The sequence below is a fragment of the Rhinoraja longicauda genome, chromosome 3 (genome assembly GCF_053455715.1).
Source record: "Rhinoraja longicauda isolate Sanriku21f chromosome 3, sRhiLon1.1, whole genome shotgun sequence".
In the NCBI taxonomy this organism is placed as follows: domain Eukaryota; kingdom Metazoa; phylum Chordata; class Chondrichthyes; order Rajiformes; family Arhynchobatidae; genus Rhinoraja; species Rhinoraja longicauda.
The window spans coordinates 12,543,709-12,566,047 of NC_135955.1; the positions used below are offsets into that span (position 1 = coordinate 12,543,709).

A 22,339-nucleotide genomic window follows, 5' to 3' on the forward strand; every position below is an offset into this window, starting at 1 on the left:
ACAGGTATGTAGGTTAATTGACTGGGTAAATGTAAAAAAATTGTCCCTAGTGTGTGTAGGATAGTGTTAATGTGCGGGGATCGCTGGGCGGCGCGGACTTGGTGGGCCGAAAAGGCCTGTTTCCGCGCTGTATCTGAAATATGAAAAATAAATAAATATGTTGAAATCTTGAGCAAAGCAACTCAGCGGGTCAGCCAGCATCTGTTGAGGGAATGGACAGGCAACGTTTCAGATCGGGACCCTTGAGTCCGAACTTTACCGTCTATAAGTCTTTGCTGGACTTTATCTTGCACTAAACGTTATTCCCTTTATCCTGTGTCTGCACACTTTGGACGGCTTGATTGTAATCATGAATAGTCTTTCCGCTGACTGGAGGGCATGCAATATAAAAGCTTTTCACTGTACCTCGGTACATGTGACAATACACTAAAGTAAACTAAGAAGGCCGATCCTGACCCAAAACGTCATCTATCTTTTTTCTCCAAAGATGCTGCCTGATCCACTGAGCTACTCCAGCACTTTGTGTCTATCTTTGGCATAAACTAAGATCTGCAGCTCCTTGTTCCTCCATTTTAGGTGTGCTTGGTGTTGCTCCAGGCATTCCCCATGCACCCATCACCGAGGCAGACTCAATCGCCTGGTTTGACAGTAATTATGGAGTCATAGAATCATTTACATGTCTTTTTCATATCATAATAATATCCATTTCATCGGCTTCCACCGGCAACTCATTCTAGACACTGACTACCCTCTGACTGAAAAGTTGCGGCTGAGGTTCCTCTTAAAGCTCTCCGATCTCATCCTATGTCTATACCCTCTAGTTTTAGAACCCTCTACCCTGGGAAAAGCACTCTGAGCATTCACTCTATCCATGTCCCTGTGATCTTGTACACCTCAATAACGTCATGCCTCATCCTCTTACGGACCTTTCCAACCTCTCCCCTGTAACTCAAGCCTGCTTATCCAAGTAACATGTGTAGGAAGGAACTGCAGGCGCTGCTTTAAATCGAAGATAGACACAAAATGCTGGAGTAAGTCAGCAGGACAGGCAACATCTCTGGAGAGAAGGAATGGGCGACATTTCGGTCGAGACATCTGAAGAAGGGTCTCGACCTGAAACGTCACCCATCCCTTCTCTCCAGAGATGCTGCCTGTCCCGCTGGGGTACTCCAGCATTTTGTGTCTGTCTCGGTAACATCTTGGTGAATCTCTTCCGCACCCTTTCCAGCTTCATGTCATTCTTGTGAGGTTCATTAGTTCACCCACGGTGGTGTGCCTTCCTGCTGCTGCCTCAAGGATACTCAGCTGCTGCATCTGCTCTGAGTTTTCACAATCTTCTGCAAGTTACCATGATAGAGGGTGTCCAGGTGAAGGATTAATGTTTAGTTTAGTTTATCATTATTGTTACGTGTACAGTGAAAATCTTTTCATTGCATGATATCCAGTCAGCGGAAAGACTGCACATGGTTACAATCAAGCTGTCCACAGTGTACAGATACTGGATTAAAGGGCCTGTCCCAGTTGCGCGATTTTTTAGGCGACTGCCGGCGACTGTCAAAGTCGTAGCAGATCGCCAAGATTTACCCCACGACAATGACCACGACAGTGCCGAGTCAGGTCGATACAAGTTACTTTGTTTGTGAAACTAGCACCTGGCTAAGAGATTACACCGTCTTCGGAAACATCGCGAAATCCCCACGCTTACCTGACCGTCAAACTGCCGCCTCCAATCTACCTGTCAAATGTCCTGACGGTAAATACATTGGTTAAACAAAACTATCTTCTGGTATCTTCAAATGCCTGTTCTTAATTTAATATTACGTGCTTCTAAATGCATCTGCGACAACCTAGCAAACCTGGGGACAGCATGCGACAGCGCCCGCAATAAGCTACGATACCTGGCGACAAGCCAGCTGTCAGCGAGAAATTTCTATCTGGAAAATGCTTCCGCGACGCGCCGAGATCCGCTACGGTTCATTGAAGACTCCTCACGGTCATGCCCGCGACACCCCGGCAAACGTTCGGCGACAGCCTAGTCGCCGGCAGTCACCTTAAAATTGCCTAAGTGGGACAGGCCCTTAAGGGTACGGTGTTCAGTGCAAGATAAAGTCTAGTAAAGTCCGGTTAAAGATAGTTCAAAGATCTAAGAAATGTTGCTGTTAAAATAAAGATTTAAAGGAGTGGAGTGATTGTCACCAATGACACCAGATCCATTTCTGGGACCAGCATGCAAAGAGTGGCCTGGCTTCAGTGCCATGTTACCGCTGTGACACTTTGCCTCCACATGGACTGAGTGTTGTCCACTTCTACCAATGATCAGAGGCATGGTCCAAGGGCAGATTGGTGAGGATGAGATTTGAGTAGGGTTATCTCTGGGGTTGGTTCACTCACCACCTGCCACAGAACCAGCTTGGATATCCTGGTTCACCAGATGTGCTCAGTAGAGGTGCTACCAGGACACTCATGGTGATGGACTTTGAAGATAGCATCTGGAGTACATTGCTAATACATTAAGAGCATCTTCCATATGTTAGGAGTAAATCAGTAGGTCAGGCAGCATCTGTGGAGGGATTGGGCAGCCAACGTTTTGGATTGGGACGATTCTTCAGAATGGTGAAAGGTCCCGACCCGAAACCTTGTCTGTTCATTTCTCCCCACAGATGCTGCCTGGCCTGCTGAGTTCCCCCAGCACTTTGTGTGTTGCTCAAGATTCCAACATATGCTGTTATCTTGTATTTCCATCTTCCAAATGTTGTGCATCTTGGAGGAGCACTGACGGAGGTGGTGGAGGGAGGATGGTAGGCGGTGATCAGACAGAGGTTTCCCTCCCCATGTTGGGACTCATGGAAGTTGAAGTCAAGATTGAGGACTTCAAGGGTTATTCACTTCCTCCTGTGTCCCGCAATACTATTGGTGACTCTCGGCCTATCCTTGATCAGACTTTGCTGGCTTCACTTGCACTAATCACTATTCCCTTATCATGTTCCCCATACACTGTAAATGGCTTGATTGTAATCATGCATTGTCTTTCTGCTGACTTGTTAGCACGCAACACGCAGCACGTTTATTGTACACGTAACAATAAACCACGCTGAACTGAACTGAACTGGTAACAAAATCACCTGTGAGATAGTGCTTCCTGCAACCAAGCCAATTTTGAATCCAGTTTTATCACTATCTCTGGCTCGCTTTGGCTTTTACTGATCTGATCTCTCTGCTGCAGGAGACTCCATGAAATACCTTGTAAATCGAGCTTATGTGTGAACTCAGCTCATTCCCCAGTTGAGAGCATTGTCCAGTTATGAGCACCTAAGGAATTATTTTGGGGGTTTATAAGAATGAAGGGTGATTTTATTGAAACATCGTTCATCGGAAGGCCTGACAGGGCAGATGTCAAGATGTTTCAGCTGGTGGGAGAAGCCATTGGAGAGGGTGCAGAGGAGATTCACTGAGTTGTTATAAGAAGGAACTGAAAATGCTGCTTTACACCAAAGATAGACACAGAGATGCTGCCTGATCCTCTGAGTTACTCCAGTACTTTGTGTTTACCTTCACCAGATTGTTGCCTGGGATGGAGCGCTTCGGTTATGAGGAGAGACTGAAGGATCCAGGTCTGTTTTCCCAAGAACAGAGGAGGTTAAAAAGGGATGTGATTGAGGTCTGTGAAATTATGAGGAGTATTGCAGGAAACCTTTCCCCTATGGAGGTCATTGAAACCAGAGGACATAGATCTTTAGGGTGAGAAGTAGTGTGTATCTGAGCGGGACTTTCTTCACCCTGATCATGATAAGTACCTGCAACATAATGCTGGAGAGAGTGGTGGGAGCAGTCACTTATAGTGTTTACGAAATGTCTCCGTGAGCATGGGATTGGAGCCCACTGGTCAGCATGAATGCGGTGAGCCGAATGGCCTGATTCCATGCTGGATGACTCTTCACTGATCCCTGGGATGGCAGGACTTTCAAATGAGGAAAGACTGGATAGACTAGGCTTATACTCGCTGGAATTTAGAAGACTGAGGGGGGATCTTATTGAAACATATAAAATTCTTAAGGGGTTGGAGAGGCTAGATGCGGGAAGATTGTTCCCGATGTTGGGGAAGTCCAGAACCAGGGGTTACAGCTTAAGGATAAGGGGGAAGTCTTTTAGGACCGAGATGAGAAAAAATCACTTCACACAGAGAGTGGTGAGTCTGTGGAATTCTCTGCCACAGAAGGTAGTTGAGGCCAGTTCATTGGCTATATTTAAGAGGGAGTTAGATGTGGCCCTTGTGGCTAAAGGGATCAGGGGGTATGGAGAGAAGGCAGGAACGGGATACTGAGTTGGATGATCAGCCGTGATCATATTGAATGGCGGTGCAGGCTCGAAGGGCCGAATGGCCTACTCCTGCACCTATTTTCTATGTTTCTATGACTGAGAATCTCAAATGTGGGAACATAGTTACGAGATCAGGGCCGATCGTTTAAAACTGAACATCCTCTAGCAGAGGGTGGTGAATCTCCGGAATTCTCTACCTCCTCGGGTTGTGGAGGCGGGATTGATAGGGATACCAAGAAAGGAGGTAGATACATTTTTGAAAGAGACGAGAAAATTGGGGGAAGATGGAACTGGCACAGTAGAGGAGATAACACCTGAAGCAGATTAGTCATGATCACGTTGAATAGTGATCACATTGAACGGCTGCTCCTATTTTCATATGTCTTGTTTACCGTCACCAACCATTCACGCCATTAGTTTAGTTTAGAGATAGAGCACGGAAACAGGCCCTTTGGCCAACCGATCTGCGATTCCCACACATTAACACTGTCCTACACACTAGGACAATTTACCATTTTACCAAACCAATTAACCTACAAACCTGTACGTCTTTGGAGTGTGGGAGGAAACCGGAGTTCGCGTAGAAAACCAATGCAGGTCATGGGAACCTACAGACATACTCCTTATAGACATCACACGTAGTTAGGATCCAACCCGGGTCTCTGGTGCTATAAGGCAGCAAGTATACCGCTGCGCCACCGTATCTGATTAAAGAGATGTTCATCCATATCCCAGTAGCCCCCCCACCTCCTCTCCTCAACAGCTCCCAAGTGCCTCTGCCATGGAGTACATCTAATACTAGGACCAAAAGATTGTTTTAATCTTGCTGAAAACTGGGGATATAGAACAGGAATGGATTGAGAAATTGTGATCGAAGGAGGAAGATGAGGTGTGAATTAAAAGCAGAAAATTCTGGGAAAATTCAGCAGGTCAGACAGAGTCTGTGGAAAGAGAAGCAGCCAACATTGCAGACTCAGTACCCTTCACCACAGAATGGGGAAAGGGGGAAACAAGTTGGTCTAGATAGCGGGGAAGGTGGGGGCAGACGATGAGCAGAACAAAGAATTTCTCTCAAAGTGTAAAATAATGGGGCAGTTAAGATTAAACTTTGGTTGGTAATGTTGTACAGTTGTGTAATGTCTACAGTCTGTGGAACATTTTGCAGTCTGTGTAATGATGTAGTCTGTAACATTGTACAGACTGTAACATAAATATTGGCTACAATGACAAACTCTGATGAGTCTGCAGACCCACCATAAAACATGCAGTTGGCAACCTCTCTTCTCAATAAGGATCGTGGATTAGCGGTGGCAGAGGGTGATGGGTATATGGAATGAGTTGCCAAACGATGTGGTGTAGGCAGGTACAATTACAATGTTTAGAAAATGTTTGGACGGGTACATTTGAGGAACAGTTTAGAGGGATTTGGGCCACACATGTGTAAACGGGACTAGCTCAGGAAGGCGTATTGGTCAACATGGATGACCATTGGTCAACATGATGAATTGGGCCAAAGGGCCTGTTTCCATGCTGTAAAACTCTATGGCTCATGGTTGAGTAATCAAGCTGGACAAATGTTTGGTACAAATATTACATGCCACACAACCTTATAAACACTGGCGCAGCTAGTATAGGTGCCATCATGCAGCGGCAGAAACCCGGTTTCAGTCCTGACGTCGGGTAATGCCTGTGTGGAGTTTGCACGTTCTCCCTGAGGAATCCCAGCATGGATTTCTCCCAGCTTCTCCAGTTTCTTCCCACATCCCAAACACTTGCAGGTTGGCAGGTTAATTAGCCAGTGTAAATTGCTCTCGAATTTGAGGGGAGTTGATGGGAATGTGGGTGGAACAAAATGGTACTGGTGTAAATGTGAGGTTGAAGGCTGGTATTGATTTGAAGGGCTGAAGGGCCTGTCCATGCTGTATCTCTCTGACTCGAGGTGTTTAATCAGTGCTGGATAGTCACAGGACAGCCCTCAGCGCTGAAAGCTGTTTTTACATTACTTCACTCTGGCTGTCTACAATTGTACTTGAAGGTCAAAAGTTGTGGAAAAACAACAGAACGTCAAGTGGACTCACGGACACCAAAGTTGTGTTGACTGTTCCTGTCTTATCCAGAGTGACAAACTGCAGGGCTACAGTCACAGGCTGTGGGTGAGGGGTAACAGCCAGCCTAGAGCATGCCATCGAGACCCAACCTCTGCAGCAAGCAGCTGATGTGCAAAACAAATGCCTGGCAGCCTGTTTGTTGTGACGGGAATGAGAAGGGGGAGCATCGGCAACAGGAGAAAACTGGGTAAGCATTGGAAGAGGCGTTTGCAGAGATGAGGGATACAGCAGGATTTATCAGGCGAGAAGGTTGCCCATCGAAACGTTGCCTATCCGTTTCCCTCCACAGATGCTGCCCGACCCACTGTGTTCCTCCAGCATTTTGTGTTCTTCTCAAAATCCCAGCATTTGGAGTCTCTTGTGTCTCCACCATTGGTGACTGTGTCTTTAGCTGCTGAGGCACAGTGCTCTGTAAATCTCTTCTCAAACCTGTCTATTCCTCGCTTCCCCCTCCCTACCCCCACATTCTGACCGGGTACACTCACCTCCAGCACGCCCTCCACTCTGCGATCCCTCCACCCCGGGTTTCTCGCTGACTTGGGTACACTCGAGATGAGGGTACACTCACCTCCCTGCACATCCCATCCCTGGGTACACTCGCATCCCTGCACGCATCACTCTTGGGTACACCCTTCTCTCAGTGAACCCCATTGCAACAGACCTCCTCATACACCCCACCCATTGAGCACTTCACCTGCTGCTCTCAAGAAAATACCAGGAGGAGGCCACTCGGCCCCTCAAGCCTGGCCTGCCATTTAATGAGATTGTGGCTGATTTGCCCAGGATCTGAAGGGTCTCGACTCTGAAGGGCACCCATTCCTTCTGTCCAGAAATGCTGCCTGTCCCGCTGTTACTCCAGCATTTTGTGTCTACCCTCATCTCCTCTTCTGTTCCCGTTTCCTATCACCCTCAATTCCTCAATCTTTCAACTATTTATCTATCTCCACCTTAAATATATCAAACGATCTGACCTCCCCCACCCTCTGGGCAGAGAATTTCACTGATTCACTACCCTCTGAGAGAAGAGATTTTTATATGCCTTCGTTTTAAATGTCTCTCCCACTCGTGAAAATATCTCAATATTTACCCAGCGAATTCCCTTCAGGATCTTGTATGTTTGAATAAGAGCATCCCTTATTCTTGTAATCTCCAAGGAATACAGAGCCAAGTTATCTAGACTCTCTTCATAAGTTCATAAATTATAGAAGCAGAATTCAGCTATTTGGCCCATCAAGTCTATCACACCATTCAATCATGGCTGATCTATCTTTCCGCCCCATTCTCCTGCCTTCTCCCCATAACCTCTGACACCTGTACTAATCAAGAATTTATCTAAAAGTATCCATTGACGGCCTCCACAGCCTTCTGTGGCGATGAATTCCACAGATTCACCACCCTCTGATTAAAGAACTTCCCCATCATCTCCTTCCTAAAGAAACTTCTTTTATTCTGAGGCTCTGACCTCCGGTCCGAGACTCTCCCACTAGTGGAAACATCCTCTCCACGTCCACTCTATCCAGGTCTCTTGGTAGCACTGCTCTCTCTTTATAAAGCTTTGGAGAGTCAGTGGGATAGAGTGGGAAGTGGAGATGGGGGGGGGGGGGTGGTGGTACTGAGTAATGTCTTAAGTGGTCAATCACATGCAGGCAGAGATTAGCTTAACTTAGCATCATGTTCGGCACAGACATTGTGGGCCGAAGGACTGTTCTTGTGCTGTTATACATTCTGTCTTCTCAAGCCCCATTTATACTCTATGGCAGCTCATATTTCTATACATTCAAATAGGCATTAACATGCAGTGTTGGCAATGCTCCTAATACAACAGTCATGAGGCAGGGTCCCTGTGAAATGGACCTGGAAAACCAAATGCCCTTCCCCACTCTGGATGGGGATTATGGAAGCCCAGACTGAGTTTAAATGAACAGTGGGACATTCTCGAAGGGCTAGGGGATCCATTCATATTTCTACATGCATGTATTTTCCCAAACCCCCTGACAATGCACTCAAATTGCATCTCACTTAGCAAACCACAAATAGACCTGGCTAAAAGCTCCCTGGTGACCTGCTAACTGTTTAGTGGTGATGGCCCATGTTCTGTGGCTGTGCTTGTGAACTGCTTCACAGATATCTGAAGCTCCCCCTGCCTTTCCAACGACTTACACTAACATGTGATTTAGGCAAGCAACTGGAATGTGTTAACAGTGGCCATGGTATCCCTCGTAAGAGAATCCAAGTAAGAGGCAACAGGGGAAAGGGGGGGAAAATGGTTCCTATTGATGTTTTTACCAGAATGCTGCCTGGATTAGAGGGTATTAGCAATAAGGAGAGGTTGAACAAACTTGGAGATACAAGGAACAGCAGTTGCTGGAATCTTGAACAAAACACAAAGTGCTGGAGTAACTCAGCAGGTCAGGCAGCATCTGTGGAGAGCGTGGATAGGCACAGTTTCGGGTTGGGGCCCCTCAGACTCTGAAGACTTCTTGAGTCTGAAACGGGGTCCCGACCCGAAACATTGGCTATCCATGTCGTCCAGAGACGCTGCCTGACCCGTTGAGTTATTCCAGCACTTTGTGTATTGAATAAAACCTGGATTGTTTTCTATGCAGCATCAGAGCCTGTGGGGAGACCTGACAGAAGTATATACAATTATGAGATGCAGAGTTAGGGCAGACAGTCAGAATTCCTTTTTACCCCAGGGTGGAAATGTCAAAACCTAGAGGGCATGGCTTTAAGGTGAAAGGGGAAAGTTTGAAGGACATATGTCTCCAGGGTCCGTTCCTGTGCAGTACTGTTCTACATTCTTTTATGTTCTACGATACAAAGGATGAATTTGTCTAACCTGGTTGGTTGTGGAGGTTGGATTATTGGAGGTCGTTAAAGAGCAGATATAATGTTTGAAGGATCTGGGAACTAGCACATTGTTGAGGCCAGCAGCGATCAGCCGCGCGATCAGATCAAGTGACAGGACGGGTTTCATGGGCCGGGTGGCCTACTCCTGCTCCTATTTCCTTGTGTAGAAAGGCAGGCAGGCAGGTTGTGTAGATGGACACCTCTCTGCACCCCTCTCCTGCACCACGTCGATATAACAACGGGGCAGTCGGCTGCCCGTCTGAGCACAGCTTGCTCCCGCAGCACACAAATGAACAGGCGATCTGTGTATTTCTTGCGCTCAAAAAGTGAAGTTGGTGAAAGCTGAGCCAATTTCATGTTGACAGGAACCATCTGACAAAGGTTTTGTGATTCTGTGCTTGCAGCCCTGTTCCCTGTCCTTTAAAACTGATGGGTGGAAATTGAGAGGTTGGAGTGCACAGGAGCGGAATGCCCCAAGCATCTCTCCCCACCTAAAAGGATTCTTCCCAGGAGAACTCCCACCTGCAATGGAACAGGTTGCACAGCCTGATTCCTGCCCTTTTACAGGTACTTTGTGTAGATATTTTTTCTATTGAATTCCAATGGCAGGACATTGGCTGCTCTGACCTTTTGCTTTGTTGGTTGGTGAGGGATGGGATGGGGCTACCGTAGTTCAGAGACTCAGCACGGAAACGGTGCCTTTGTGATCCAGCAAGTCCACGCTGACCACATTGATCATTCGTTGTGACTTGTTCTTCTTTTCAAATCTTTTTACCAAATTTCAAAAAATGATAAGCATAACAGTGATACTGATACATAGGGATCAGGATTACATTAACAACAAATGTAGCCTCAATATAAATCCAGTTTCAAAATACATATAGGGTATAGACCTCCCAGTCTCTATGTAATTATAGATAAAAGGTTAAAAGAGAACTTATATATATATTTTTTTTTTTAAAGATAAAAAGAAAAAAAATGTACCCCCCTAAACTAAAATAAGCAAACAATTTTTTAAAACATTTTTTTTAAAACAGAATCTGGGCTGCAAAAAAAAAAAAATGTCAACAGTTTAGACCCCTGTTTATTGTTAAATCTGTTCCACCAAATAAAGGTAAAAAAATATTATAACGGCTGGAGAGGGAACCACTTATATTGTGTGAAAATATTGAATAAAGCTTCCCCAAGTCGAATGAGGAGCTAAAATTGGCATGTCGCAAATGTAATGCTACGGTGGTTATGGGAGATTTTAACATGCAGGTAGACTGGGAAAATCAGGTTGGTAATGGACCCCAGGAAAGAGAGTTTGTGGAGTGTCTCCGAGATGGATTCTTAGAACAACTTGTACTGGAGCCTACTAGGGAGAAGGCAATTCTGGATTTAGTGCTGTGTAATGAACCTGATCCGATAAGGGGACTCGAGGTAAAAGAGCCATTAGGATGCAGTGATCACAATATGATAAGTTTTACTCTACAAATTGGGAGGGAGAAGGGAAAATCGGAAGTGTCAGTATTACAGTATAGCAAAGGGGATTACAGAGGCAGGAGCTGGCCAGATTTGACTGGAAGGAGGCCCTTGCAGGGAAGACGGTGGAACAGCAATGGCAGGTATTCCGGGGAATAATGCAGAAGTTGCAGGATCAATTTATCCCAAAGAGGAGGAAAGATTCCAAGGGGAGTAAGAGACACCCGTGGCTGACAAGGGAAGTCAAGGACAGCATAAAAATAAAAGAGAAGTAGTATAATATAGCAAAGAAGAGTGGGAAGCCAGAGGATTGGGACTCTTTTAAAGAGCAACAGAAGATGACTAAGAAGGCAATACGGGGAGAAAAGATGAGGTACGAGGGTAAACTAGCCAATAATATAAAGGAGGATAGTAAAATATTTTTAACGTATGTAAAGAGGAAAAAAATAGTCAAGGCAAATGTGGGTCCCTTGAAGACAGAAGCGGGGGAATTTATTATGGGAAACAAAGAAATGGCAGACGAGTTGAACCGGTACTTTGGATCTGTCTTCACTAAGGAAGATACAAGCAATCTCCCAGATGTTCTAGTGGCCAGAGATCCTAGGGTGACGGAGGAACTGAAGGAAATCCAAATTAGGCAGGAAATGGTGTTGGGTAGACTGATGGGACTGAAGGCTGATAAATCCCCAGGGCCTGATGGTCTGCATCCCAGTGGAAGTGGCGCTAGAAATTGTGGACGCATTGGTGATCATTTTCCAATGTTCTATAGATTCAGGATCAGTTCCTGTGGATTGGAGGGTAGCTAATGTTGTCCCACTTTTTAAGAAAGGAGGGAGAGAGAAAACGGGAAATTATAGACCAGTTAGTCTGACATCAGTGGTGGGGAAGATGCTGGAATCAATTATAAAAGACGAAATTGCGGAGCATTTGGATAGTAGTAACAGGATTCTTCCAAGTCAGCATGGATTTACGAAGGGGAAATCATGCTTGACTAATCTTCTGGAATTCTTTGAGGATGTAACCAGGAAAATTGACAGGGGAGAGCCAGTGGATGTGGTGTACCTTGACTTTCAGAAAGCCTTTGACAAGGTTCCACATAGGAGATTAGTGGGCAAAATTAGAGCACATGGTATTGGAGGTAAGATACTGACATGGATAGAAAATTGGTTGACAGACAGAAAGCAAAGAGAGGGGATGAATGGGTCCCTTTCAGAATGGCAGGCAGTAACTAGTGGGGTACCGCAAGGCTCGGTGCTGGGACCGCAGCTATTTACAATATACATTAATGACTTGGATGAAGGGATTAAAAGTACCATTAGCAAATTTGCAGATGATACAAAGCTGGGTGGTAGTGTGAACTGTGAGGAAGATGCTATGAGGTTGCAGGGTGACTTGGACAGGTTGTGTGAGTGGGCGGATGCATGGCAGATGCAGTTTAATGTGGATAAGTGTGAGGTTATCCACTTTGGTGGTAAGAATAGGAAGGCAGAGTATTATCTGAATGGTGTCAAGTTAGGAACAGGGGACGTACACCGAGATCTGGGTGTCCTAGTGCATCAGTCACTGAAAGGAAGCATGCAGGTACAGCAGGCAGTGAAGAAAGCCAATGGAATGTTGGCCTTCATAACAAGAGGAGTTGAGTATAGGAGCAAAGAGGTCCTTCTGCAGTTGTACAGAGGCCTAGTGAGACCGCACCTGGAGTACTGTGTGCAGTTTTGATCTCCAAATTTGAGGAAGGATATTCTTGCTATTGAGGGCGTGCAGCATAGGTTTACTAGGTTAATTCCCGGAATGGCGGGACTATCATATGTTGAAAGACTGGAGCGACGAGGCTTGTATACACTGGAATTTAAAGGATGAGAGGAGATCTTATCGAAACGTATAAGATTATTAAGGGGTTGGACACATTAGAGGCAGGAAACATGTTCCTAATGTTGGGGGAGTCCAGAACAAGGGGCCACAGTTTAAGAATAAGGGGTAGGCCATTTAGAACTGAGATGAGGAAAAACGTTTTCAGTCAGAGAGTTGTGAATCTGTGGAATTCTCTGCCTCAGAAGGCAGTGGAGGCCAATTCTCTGAATGCATTCAAGAGAGAGCCGGATAGAGCTCTTAAGGATAGCGGAGTCAGGGGGTATGGGGAGAAGGCAGGAACGGGGTACTGATTTAGAATGATCAGCCATGATCACATTGAATGGCGGTGCTGGCTCGAAGGGGCGAATGGCCTCCTCCTGCACCTATTGTCTATTGTCTATTGTAAGTCCTATCAAATTTAATCGAGGGTTCAACGATATCACTCCTAATTTTTTCTAAATTTAAACATGATATCGTTTCAGAAAAGCAATGGAGTGTGGTGGGAGGATTAGAGTCTTTCCATTTAAATAAAATAGATCTTCTGGCAATTAATGTAGTAAGAGCAATTAACCGACGGGCTGAAAGGGACAGATGAATAGAATCTATCATTGGTAGCCCAAAAATTGCAGTGATAGGATGAGGTTGTAAATCAATACCTAAAACTACAGAAATAGTATCAAAAATTTATTTCCAATATTTTTCCAAAAGTGGGCAAGACCAAAGCATATGAGCCAGCGAAGCCACCTCAGACTTACATCTATCACAAGTAGGATTTATGTGACCATAAAAATGCACTAACTTATCTTTTGACATATGTGTTCTGTGAACCACCTTAAATTGTATCAGAGCATGTCTTGCACACATTGAAGAGGTATTGACTAATTGAAGAATCCTCTCCCATTTCTCTATAGGTAAAGAAGTGACTTGTTCTATGTTATCCCACTTTTGCACCTTCACCCTGTGCAGTTTACAAGAGACCAATTAACCTACAAACACACATACACACGACCTTGACATTAGGGAGGAAACCAGAGCACCCGGAGGAAACCCACACGGTCCCAGGGAAAAGGAGCAAATTCCACAGAGGCAACCCCGGAGAGCAGGATCAATCCTGGATGCCTGGCGCTGTGAGGCAGCGGCTCTACTATATAGAAGATGGGAGATAAAGGCAGGGGAAGGGAGACATTGCAGTGGGGCTGAAAGTCCCACTTTCCTGAGTCTTTGGTGGTTCATTGACTCCAGACAGAGGCCCCTCTGTGGGCAGGGACTTGGCCTAAGTGCGCAGGCACACTGCTGACAGTGCAGGCAACAAGATGATTTATTTTGGCTTCTAGAAATAGGGCGGGCACAGACCAAAAAGTGCAAGTGATGAAAACCTGACACAAAATGCAGCAACATCCCCTACAGGCAGGTGGCCTGTGTGGAGGGAAAAGAGCAAAGTTAAAGCTTCAGTTCATTAACCTTTTGCAGGGACTGTCAGTGAAAACCCAACTCAATTAAAAAAAAAGCAACGATGTGTACTGGGGCAACGTGATTCGAGGTCTGTGCTGAAATTAGTGCCCACACATGTTTGAGACACAAAGTGCTGCAGATGCTGGAAGTCTGGGATCAAAGCTCAGCGTGGTGCAAGTGTTCAGTCCGCTGGGTGGCCTGTGGTTGGCAACTTCATTGGTTTCCATTGATTTGAACAGAAGTCCTCTGCACAAGCTCATTCGGCTGGTCTGGCTAGTTCCTAGACGAGTAAACTCGTTCCATCAGAGTGGACTGGAGCCGCATATTAATTCTATTTCTTTGACGGGAGGAGCTGTCTTCTCCTGAGGTGATCCTTTGTGATCGAGGAGGACTTGCTTCCACGCCCCTCTGAGGTGGCCGGTGAGGCCAGTGTGGTGACGGCGCATTCTTCCAGCAATGGGGCCGTGTGTGTTGGAGTGGGTAGGTGGGTGACGCGGGGAGGAGGCGCACTGCCTCCAAGGTTGCAGTGCACTCCTGACGGGTTACCACGACGATCTCAATCCCAAACCGAACACTCCTCCTCTGCTCTGAGCGGCAATGGGCGAGAGATCCCCAGAGGGTGTCACAGTGGCACAGAGAGTAGAGCCACTGTCTCACCGCACTGTCTTACCGGGTTCGATCCTCACCTCGGCTGCTGTCTATGCGGGATTTGCACGTTTTCTAAGTGACTCCTTTGGCTTCCTCGTTGCATGTGATCCATATCCCTCCATTCCCTGCATACCCCCAAGTGCTAATCTATAATCCTCCTGAATGCCCCCCATAGTATCCGCTTCCACCACCATTCCTGGCAGCAAGTTCCAGACACCGCTGCTTGGTTTGCCCACGACATCTCAAAGGAAATACGGGTTGGTCAGCTAATTGTCCACTGTAAATTGCCCCTCGTGTGCGGGAGAGTGGTAGAATCTGAGGGAATTGAGAACAATGTGGAGAAAATAAAGTTGGATTAGACATGAGTAGTAATGGTGTAAATGGGTGGTTGACCATCATTGTGGACTTGGAGGGCCAAAGGGCCCGATTCCAAGCAGCATCTGTCTTCGACTGTGAATAGTTGAGAACAGTGCCTTTCTTCAAGGGGACTTTAAGCAGATCCTTGAACCTGTTCTTCTGTCATCTTGGAGATCCCTTCCCGTGGCAGAGCTCGGAGTAGTGTGGCTGTACTGGAGCTTGGTGCTGGGGAAGCTCCAAGCATCAAACAGTCAGCTTCCTATGTTGAGAAAAAGCACAAAGTGCTGGAGTAACATGGACAGGCGGCGTTTCGGGTTGGAGATCAGTTTTGGTGTGAGTTTGTTGGAATTGGCTTCCTGCAATGTTCTAGCCAGTACAAGACATTTCTCCAACACTCATTCCCATAATTCAAGCTGAGGATTTGTATTCTATCAGAATAATCAACACTTTATTCGTTGACTAGTCTGAAGGCCAAGAAACAGGTCCACTCCTCCAAATACACACTACCACAAACACGGTTTAGTTTAGTTTAGAGATACAGCATGGAAACAGGCCCTTCAGCCAACCGAGTCCGCGCCAACCAGCGGTTCTCATGCGTTAACACTATCCTACACACACTAGGGATAATTTACATTTATACCAAGCCAAGCAGCCTACAAACCTGTACATCTTTGGAGTGTGGGAGGAAACCGGAGATCCCGGAGAAAGCCCGCGCAGGTCACGGGGAGAACGTACAAACTCCGTACAGATAACACCCGTAATCAGGATGCAAGGGCTGAAAGGCAGTAACTCTACCGCTGCGCCACCGTGCCCGCCCAGTCTTAGAAGAAAAGTCTGAGAGGCTAAGCTTGTGTCCATTGCACAGCAGAAACTTAAAAGGCGGCTTCATTGAAACATAAAAGATCTTGAGTACTCTTCACAGGGCGGGCATTGAGAAGAAGTTTCCAGTTGTGGGAGAAAGGGTCTTTGGTGTTGATTCAGTTTAAGATTTAAACTGTCCTCCTGTAGTATGAGGTGGAGACCAGAAATGCCTCAGTTTGGAGTGGAGACTGGTAAGCATGCAGCTACATGAACTGAAGACTAATTGAAGCAGAGGCATATTATTAATATTGTTCCCTTTTTTGCCATCAGCCAAATAGAAGGGAATTATAATCTAGTGAAACCTTTCTCACCTGAAGTAGCCTGATTATTAGTTGTCAGAATCCACTGAGCGTGCAAAGGAAATGTAATGAACGTAATGGTTCAAATGCAAAGAGATGTCGCTGTGAGAGTGAGCACAAACATATGAAGATTGAGCTTGATCAGTCATTGCCATTAGCAAACTGATGGGGGTTACTGAGGTGCAACATATCAAACAAAATGAATAGTCCAAGTGAAGAAATTTACAATACGCACTCAGACAATACACAGCCTTGCAGAATCTGGAAATCCGTGGGGATGAGAGGTTTATAAAAGCAGAAAATGTTGAGCAGGTCAGACACCATTTTGTGGAAAGAGGAACAAATGAACTTGTCAGGTCTGAGATCTTGTCAGACCTGAGGGGTTGTTGAGGGTGTAATTGTGTGTGGGGGACATTTGTACAATCAATCTACCAAAATCAATCCAGCAAAAAGTCTACCCCATATTATCGAGTTTCCAAGTCGATCTTTGTCTCCTGCCTCATGTGTTGAGCTCTGTTTCCATGAGTAAGTTTAAGGGAAACCATAATATGTAGGGATCTACATGTCAGTGATGTTGTCAAGTTGAGTGCAGTGTGATAACATAAAATAGAGCTGCAGCCCAATCCATATCTCTGGCCTTTTTTTTCCACTAAAGTCAGTGGATTCTGTTCCATCTTTTCTGCCAAGTGTGGTAACTTGTTACAACTGCACCAGCCATGAGTTCAAGGCATGGGTTCAAATTCTACCACAGTAGCTGTGGAATTTAAATTGTTTATAATCTGGCATAAAATATCTCACTGGTAGTCACAAATACCGATGATCACTAAACCTTATTGGTAACCACGGGGTATGGGGTATGGGGAGAAGGCAGGAACGGGGTACTGATTGAGAATGATCAGCCATGATCACATTGAATGGCGGTGCTGGCTCGAAGGGCCGAATGGCCTCCTCCTGCACCTATTGTCTATTGCCTATAACCCTCGGACTATCTTTGAGCCGACTTTACTGGCTTTACCTTGCACTAAACGTTATTTCCCTATCATGTATCCACACACTGTAAATGGCTCGATTGTAATCACATATTGTCTTTCTGCTGACTGGTTAGCACGCAACAAAAGCTTTTCACTGTACCTCGGTACACGTGACAATAAACTAAATTGAACTGAACCACCGGATTATTATAAGAACCCATCCAGTTTCCTCGTGTCCTTCAGATAGAAATCTGCTGCCTTCTTTAGCCTAGCCTATTCACTCCAAACCCAGCAATCTAATTCCAGTTCAGATTGGTTTATTGTCCTACACACCAGGGACCAATGAATTACCTTGTTCACATGAAGCTCACAGAGTAAACAGTATTATATAATAATAAATACAATGAGTGCAAAAGAACAGAACGGTTGGTGCAAGATTGTAGTGCAATCTGAAGTAGTGCAAAAAATTTTTTTAAGTATAATAGCAGAATAACCGAATGAAGTAGAATGAAGAATGCGAGTTTGTGGCAGCACCTCCTCGCATGGAGTGTGAAAGAGGTGATTGGTTCAGGAGATTGATAGCAGTGGGGAAGAAGCTGTTTATTAAGTCTAGACGTCTGAGCTTTGAAGCTCCTGTATCTTCTCCCAGAAGGTAGGAGCGAGAAAAGGGAATGTCCAGGGTGGCTGTCATCATTGACGATACTTCCAGCCTCCCTGATGCAACGCGCCACGAAGATGGACTGGATGGAAGAAAGTGACGAGCCTGTGATGGACTGGGCTGCGTTCACTACTCTCTGCAGGTTCAGGCGATCAAGAGCAGAGCAGTTGCCATGTCTGGCGGAGGTGCATTTCGTCAGTATACCGCATCATGGGTGTGCCAAATCTTCTCAGATGCATTAAAAAAAGTAAATACACTGATGCGTTTTCTTGATCGCTGCTTAGTGTGAAGGGATCAGATTAGGCGATAATGGATGCCTCAGAACTTGAAGCTGTTAACAATCACAACAGCAGCTCTATTGATGAGCGCAGGGTTGTGTTTATCCCCTCACTTCCTTAGATAACAAACAACTCTTCCAGCTGACTTGGGAACAGCTTCTTCCCCTCTGTTATGAGGCTTCTGAAGTCCTTCCGTAAGCTAGGTTACTGTGTGACTCACCTCATTGCAGGCATTGGATTTTGCCTTTGGCACTGATGCGCTACAATGCTGAGAACTATATTTTGCAATCTGTATCTGCCCCATTGCTCTACCTATTATATTTGACTTTGATTTGATTGTATTTATGTACAGTATATCTGATCTTTTTGGATAGCATGCAAAACAAAGCTTTTCACTCTACCTCAGAACACGTGATAATAATAAACCTAAACCTAACAAATGGTCACAAAAATGTCTAGAAAACCATTCTAATCTAGGACTTTTTAGGATGGACTTTGGATACAGGCCTAGCTGGTGACAGTCACAACTCAGATGGGTGAATTTGGTTGCTTCAACATGTAACCAATTGAATGCAACATAGAAAGCATCCTGTCCAATGACATTACAGCTTGATATACAGTGCATTCAGAAAGTATTCAGACCCCTTCACTTTTCCACATTTTGTTACGTTACATCCTTATTTTAAAATGGATTAAATTCTTTTTTTTTTATCATCAATCTACACACAATACCCCATATTTTAAAAAAGTGAAAACAGGTGTTTAGAAATTTTTGCAAAGTAGTTAAAAAGAAATAACTGAAATATCACATTTACATAAGTATTCAGACCCTTTACTCAGTACTTTGTTGAGGCACCTTTGGCAGCGATTACAACCTCAAGTCTTCTTGGGTATGACGCTACAAGCTTGGCACACCTGTATTTGGGTAATTTCTCCCATTCTTCTCTGCAGATCCTCTCGAGCTCCGTTGGTGAGGAATAATATTCACTCCCTTGCAAGGGGTGACATAGAATCAGGAGAGGTAGAATCAGTATGGGTAGAAATGAGGAATTGTAAGGGTAAAAAGACCCTAATGGGAGTTATCTACAGGCCCCCAAACAGTAGCCTAGACATAGGGTGCAAGTTGAATGAGGAGCTAAAATTGGCATGTTGCAAATGTAATGCTACGGTGGTTATGGGAGATTTCAACATGCAGGTAGACTGGGAAAATCAGGTTGGTAATGGACCCCAGGAAAGAGAGTTTGTGGAGTGTCTCCGAGATGGATTCTTAGAACAGCTTGTACTGGAGCCTACTAGGGAGAAGGCAATTCTGGATTTAGTGTTGTGTAATGAACCTGATCTGATAAGGGGACTCGAGGTAAAAGAGCCATTAGGATGCAGTGATCACAATATGATAAGCTTTACTCTACAAATTGAGAGGGAGAAGGGAAAATCGGTAGTGTCAGTATTACAGTATGGCAAATGGGATTACAGAGGCATGAGGTAGGAGCTGGCCAGAATTGACTGGAAGGAGGCCCTCGCAGGGCAGACGGTGGAACAGCAATGGCAGGTATTCCTGAGAATAATGCAGAAGTGGCAGGATCAATTTATCCCAAAGAGGAGGAAAGATTCCAAGGGGAGTAAGAGACACCCGTGGCTGACAAGGGAAGTCAAGGACAGCATAAAAATAAAAGAGCAGAAGTACAACAAAGCAAAGAAGAGTGGGAAGCCAGAGGTTTGTGACTCTTTTAAAGAGCAACAGAAGATGACTAAGAAGGCAATACGGGGAGAAAAGATGAGGTACGAGGGTAAACTAGCCAATAATATAAAGGAGGATAGTAAAAGCTTTTTTAAGTATGCAAAGAGGAAAGAAATAGTCAAGGCCAAATGTGGGTCCCTTGAAGACAGAAGCGGGGGAATTTATTATGGGAAACAAAGAAATGGCAGACGAGTTGAACCGGTACTTTGGATCTGTCTTCACTAAGGAAGATACAAGCAATCTCCCAGATGTTCTAGTGGGCAGAGATCCTAGGGTGATGGAGGAACTGAAGGAAATCCACATTAGGCAGGAAATGGTGTTGGGTAGACTGATGGGACTGAAGGCCGATAAATCCCCAGGGCCTGATGGTCTGCATCCCAGAGTACTTAAGGAGGTGGCGCTAGAAATTGTGGATGCATTGGTGATCATTTTCCAATGTTCTATAGATTCAGGATCAGTTCCTGTGGATTGGAGGGTAGCTAATGTTGTCCCACTTTTTAAGAAAGGAGGGAGAGAGAAAATGGGAAATTATAGACCAGTTAGTCTGACATCAGTGGTGGGGAAAATGCTGGAGTCAATTATAAAAGACGAAATTGTGGAGCATTTGGATAGTAGTAACAGGATTGTTCCGAGTCAGCATGGATTTACGAAGGGGAAATCATGCTTGACTAATCTTCTGGAATTTTTTGAGGATGTAACCAGGAAAATTGACAGGGGAGAGTCAGTGGATGTGGTGTACCTCGACTTTCAGAAAGCCTTTGACAAGGTTCCACATAGGAGATTAGTGGGCAAAATTAGAGCACATGGTATTGGAGGTAAGATACTGACATGGATAGAAAATTGGTTGACAGACAGAAAGCAAAGAGAGGGGATGAATGGGTCCCTTTCAGAATGGCAGGCAGTAACTAGTGGGGTACCGCAAGGTTCGGTGCTGGGACCGCAGCTATTTACAATATACATTAATGACTTGGATGAAGGGATTAAAAGTACCATTAGCAAATTTGCAGATGATACAAAGCTGGGTGGTAGTGTGAACTGTGAGGAAGATGCTATGAGGTTGCAGGGTGATTTGGACAGGTTGTGTGAGTGGGCGGATGCATGGCAGATGCAGTTTAATGTGGATAAGTGTGAGGTTATCCACTTTGGTGGTAAGAATAGGAAGGCAGAGTATTATCTGAATGGTGTCAAGTTAGGAACAGGGGACGTACAACGAGATCTGGGTGTCCTAGTGCATCAGTCACTGAAAGGAAGCATGCAGGTGGTACAGCAGGCAGTGAAGAAAGCCAATGGAATGTTGGCCTTCATAACAAGAAGAGTTGAGTATAGGAGCAAAGAGGTCCTGCAGTTGTACAGAGCCCTAGTGAGACCGCACCTGGAGAACTGTGTGCAGTTTTGGTCTCCAAATTTGAGGAAGGATATTCTTGCTATTGAGGGCTTGCAGCATAGGTTTACTAGGTTAATTCCCGGAATGGCGGGACTATCATATGTTAAAAGACTGGAGCGATTAGGCTTGTATACACTGGAATTTAGGAGGGTGAGAGGAGATCTTATCAAAACGTATAAGATTATTAAGGGGTTGGACACGTTAGAGGCAGGAAACATGTTCCCAATGTTGGGGGAGTCCAGAACAAGGGGTCACAGTTTAAGAATATGGGGTAGGCCATTTAGAACTGAGATGAGGAAAAACGTTTTCAGTCAGAGAGTTGTGAATCTGTGGAATTCTCTGCCTCAGAAGGCAGTAGAGGCCAATTCTCTGAATGCATTCAAGAGAGAGCTGGATAGAGCTCTTAAGGATAGCGGAGTCAGGGTGTATGGGGAGAAGGCAGGAACGGGGTACTGATTGTGAATGATCAGCCATGGTCACATTGAATGGCGGTGCTGGCTCAAAGGGCCAAATGGCCTCCTCCTGCACCTATTGTCTATTGTCAAGCTCTGTCAGGCTGGATGGGGAGCATCAATGCACAGCTATTGTCAGGTCCCTCCAGAGATGATCGATTGGGTCCAAGTCTGGGCTCTGGCTGGGCCACTCAAGGACATTCACAGACTTGTCATGAAGCCACTCCTGCGTTGTCTTGGCTGTGTGCTTAGGGTCATTGTCCTGTTGGAAGGTGAACCTCTGCCCCAGTCTGAGGTCCAGAATGCTCTGGAGCAGGTTTTCATCAAGGATCTCTCTGTACTTTGCCCCATTCATCTTTCCCTCGATCGTCACTAGTCTCCCAGTTCCTGCCGCTGAAAAACATCCCCACAGCATGATGCTGCCACCACCATGCTTCACCGCAGGTATGGTATTGGCCAGGCGATGAGCGGTGCCACTTGGCATTCAGGCCAAAGAGTTCAATCTTGGTTTCATCAGACCAGAGAATCCTGTTTCTCATGGTCTGAGAGTCCGTTAGGTGCCTTTTGGCAAACTCCAAGTGGGCTGTCATGTGTCTTTTACTGAGGAGTGGCTTCCGTCTGGCCACTCTACCATAAAGGCCTGATTGATGG

At 45.5% G+C, this 22,339-nt stretch overlaps 1 protein-coding gene across 9 annotated transcripts in view; it reads left to right on the forward strand.

The window, feature by feature from the left end:
* nat8l (N-acetyltransferase 8-like) overlaps window positions 1–22,339 on the forward strand; it is a 66,724-nt gene that overhangs the window by 34,951 nt on the left and 9,434 nt on the right. Inside the window, exon 4 of one of the 9 annotated variants that reach the window (XM_078431767.1) lies at window positions 17,828–18,083. The exons of the other annotated variants lie outside the window; for them this stretch is intronic. Coding sequence (XP_078287893.1) covers window positions 17,828–18,078 — 251 coding nt within the window. The 3' untranslated portion in view covers window positions 18,079–18,083. The remainder of the gene's footprint in view (window positions 1–17,827; window positions 18,084–22,339) is intronic. 9 annotated transcript variants of the gene reach the window in all.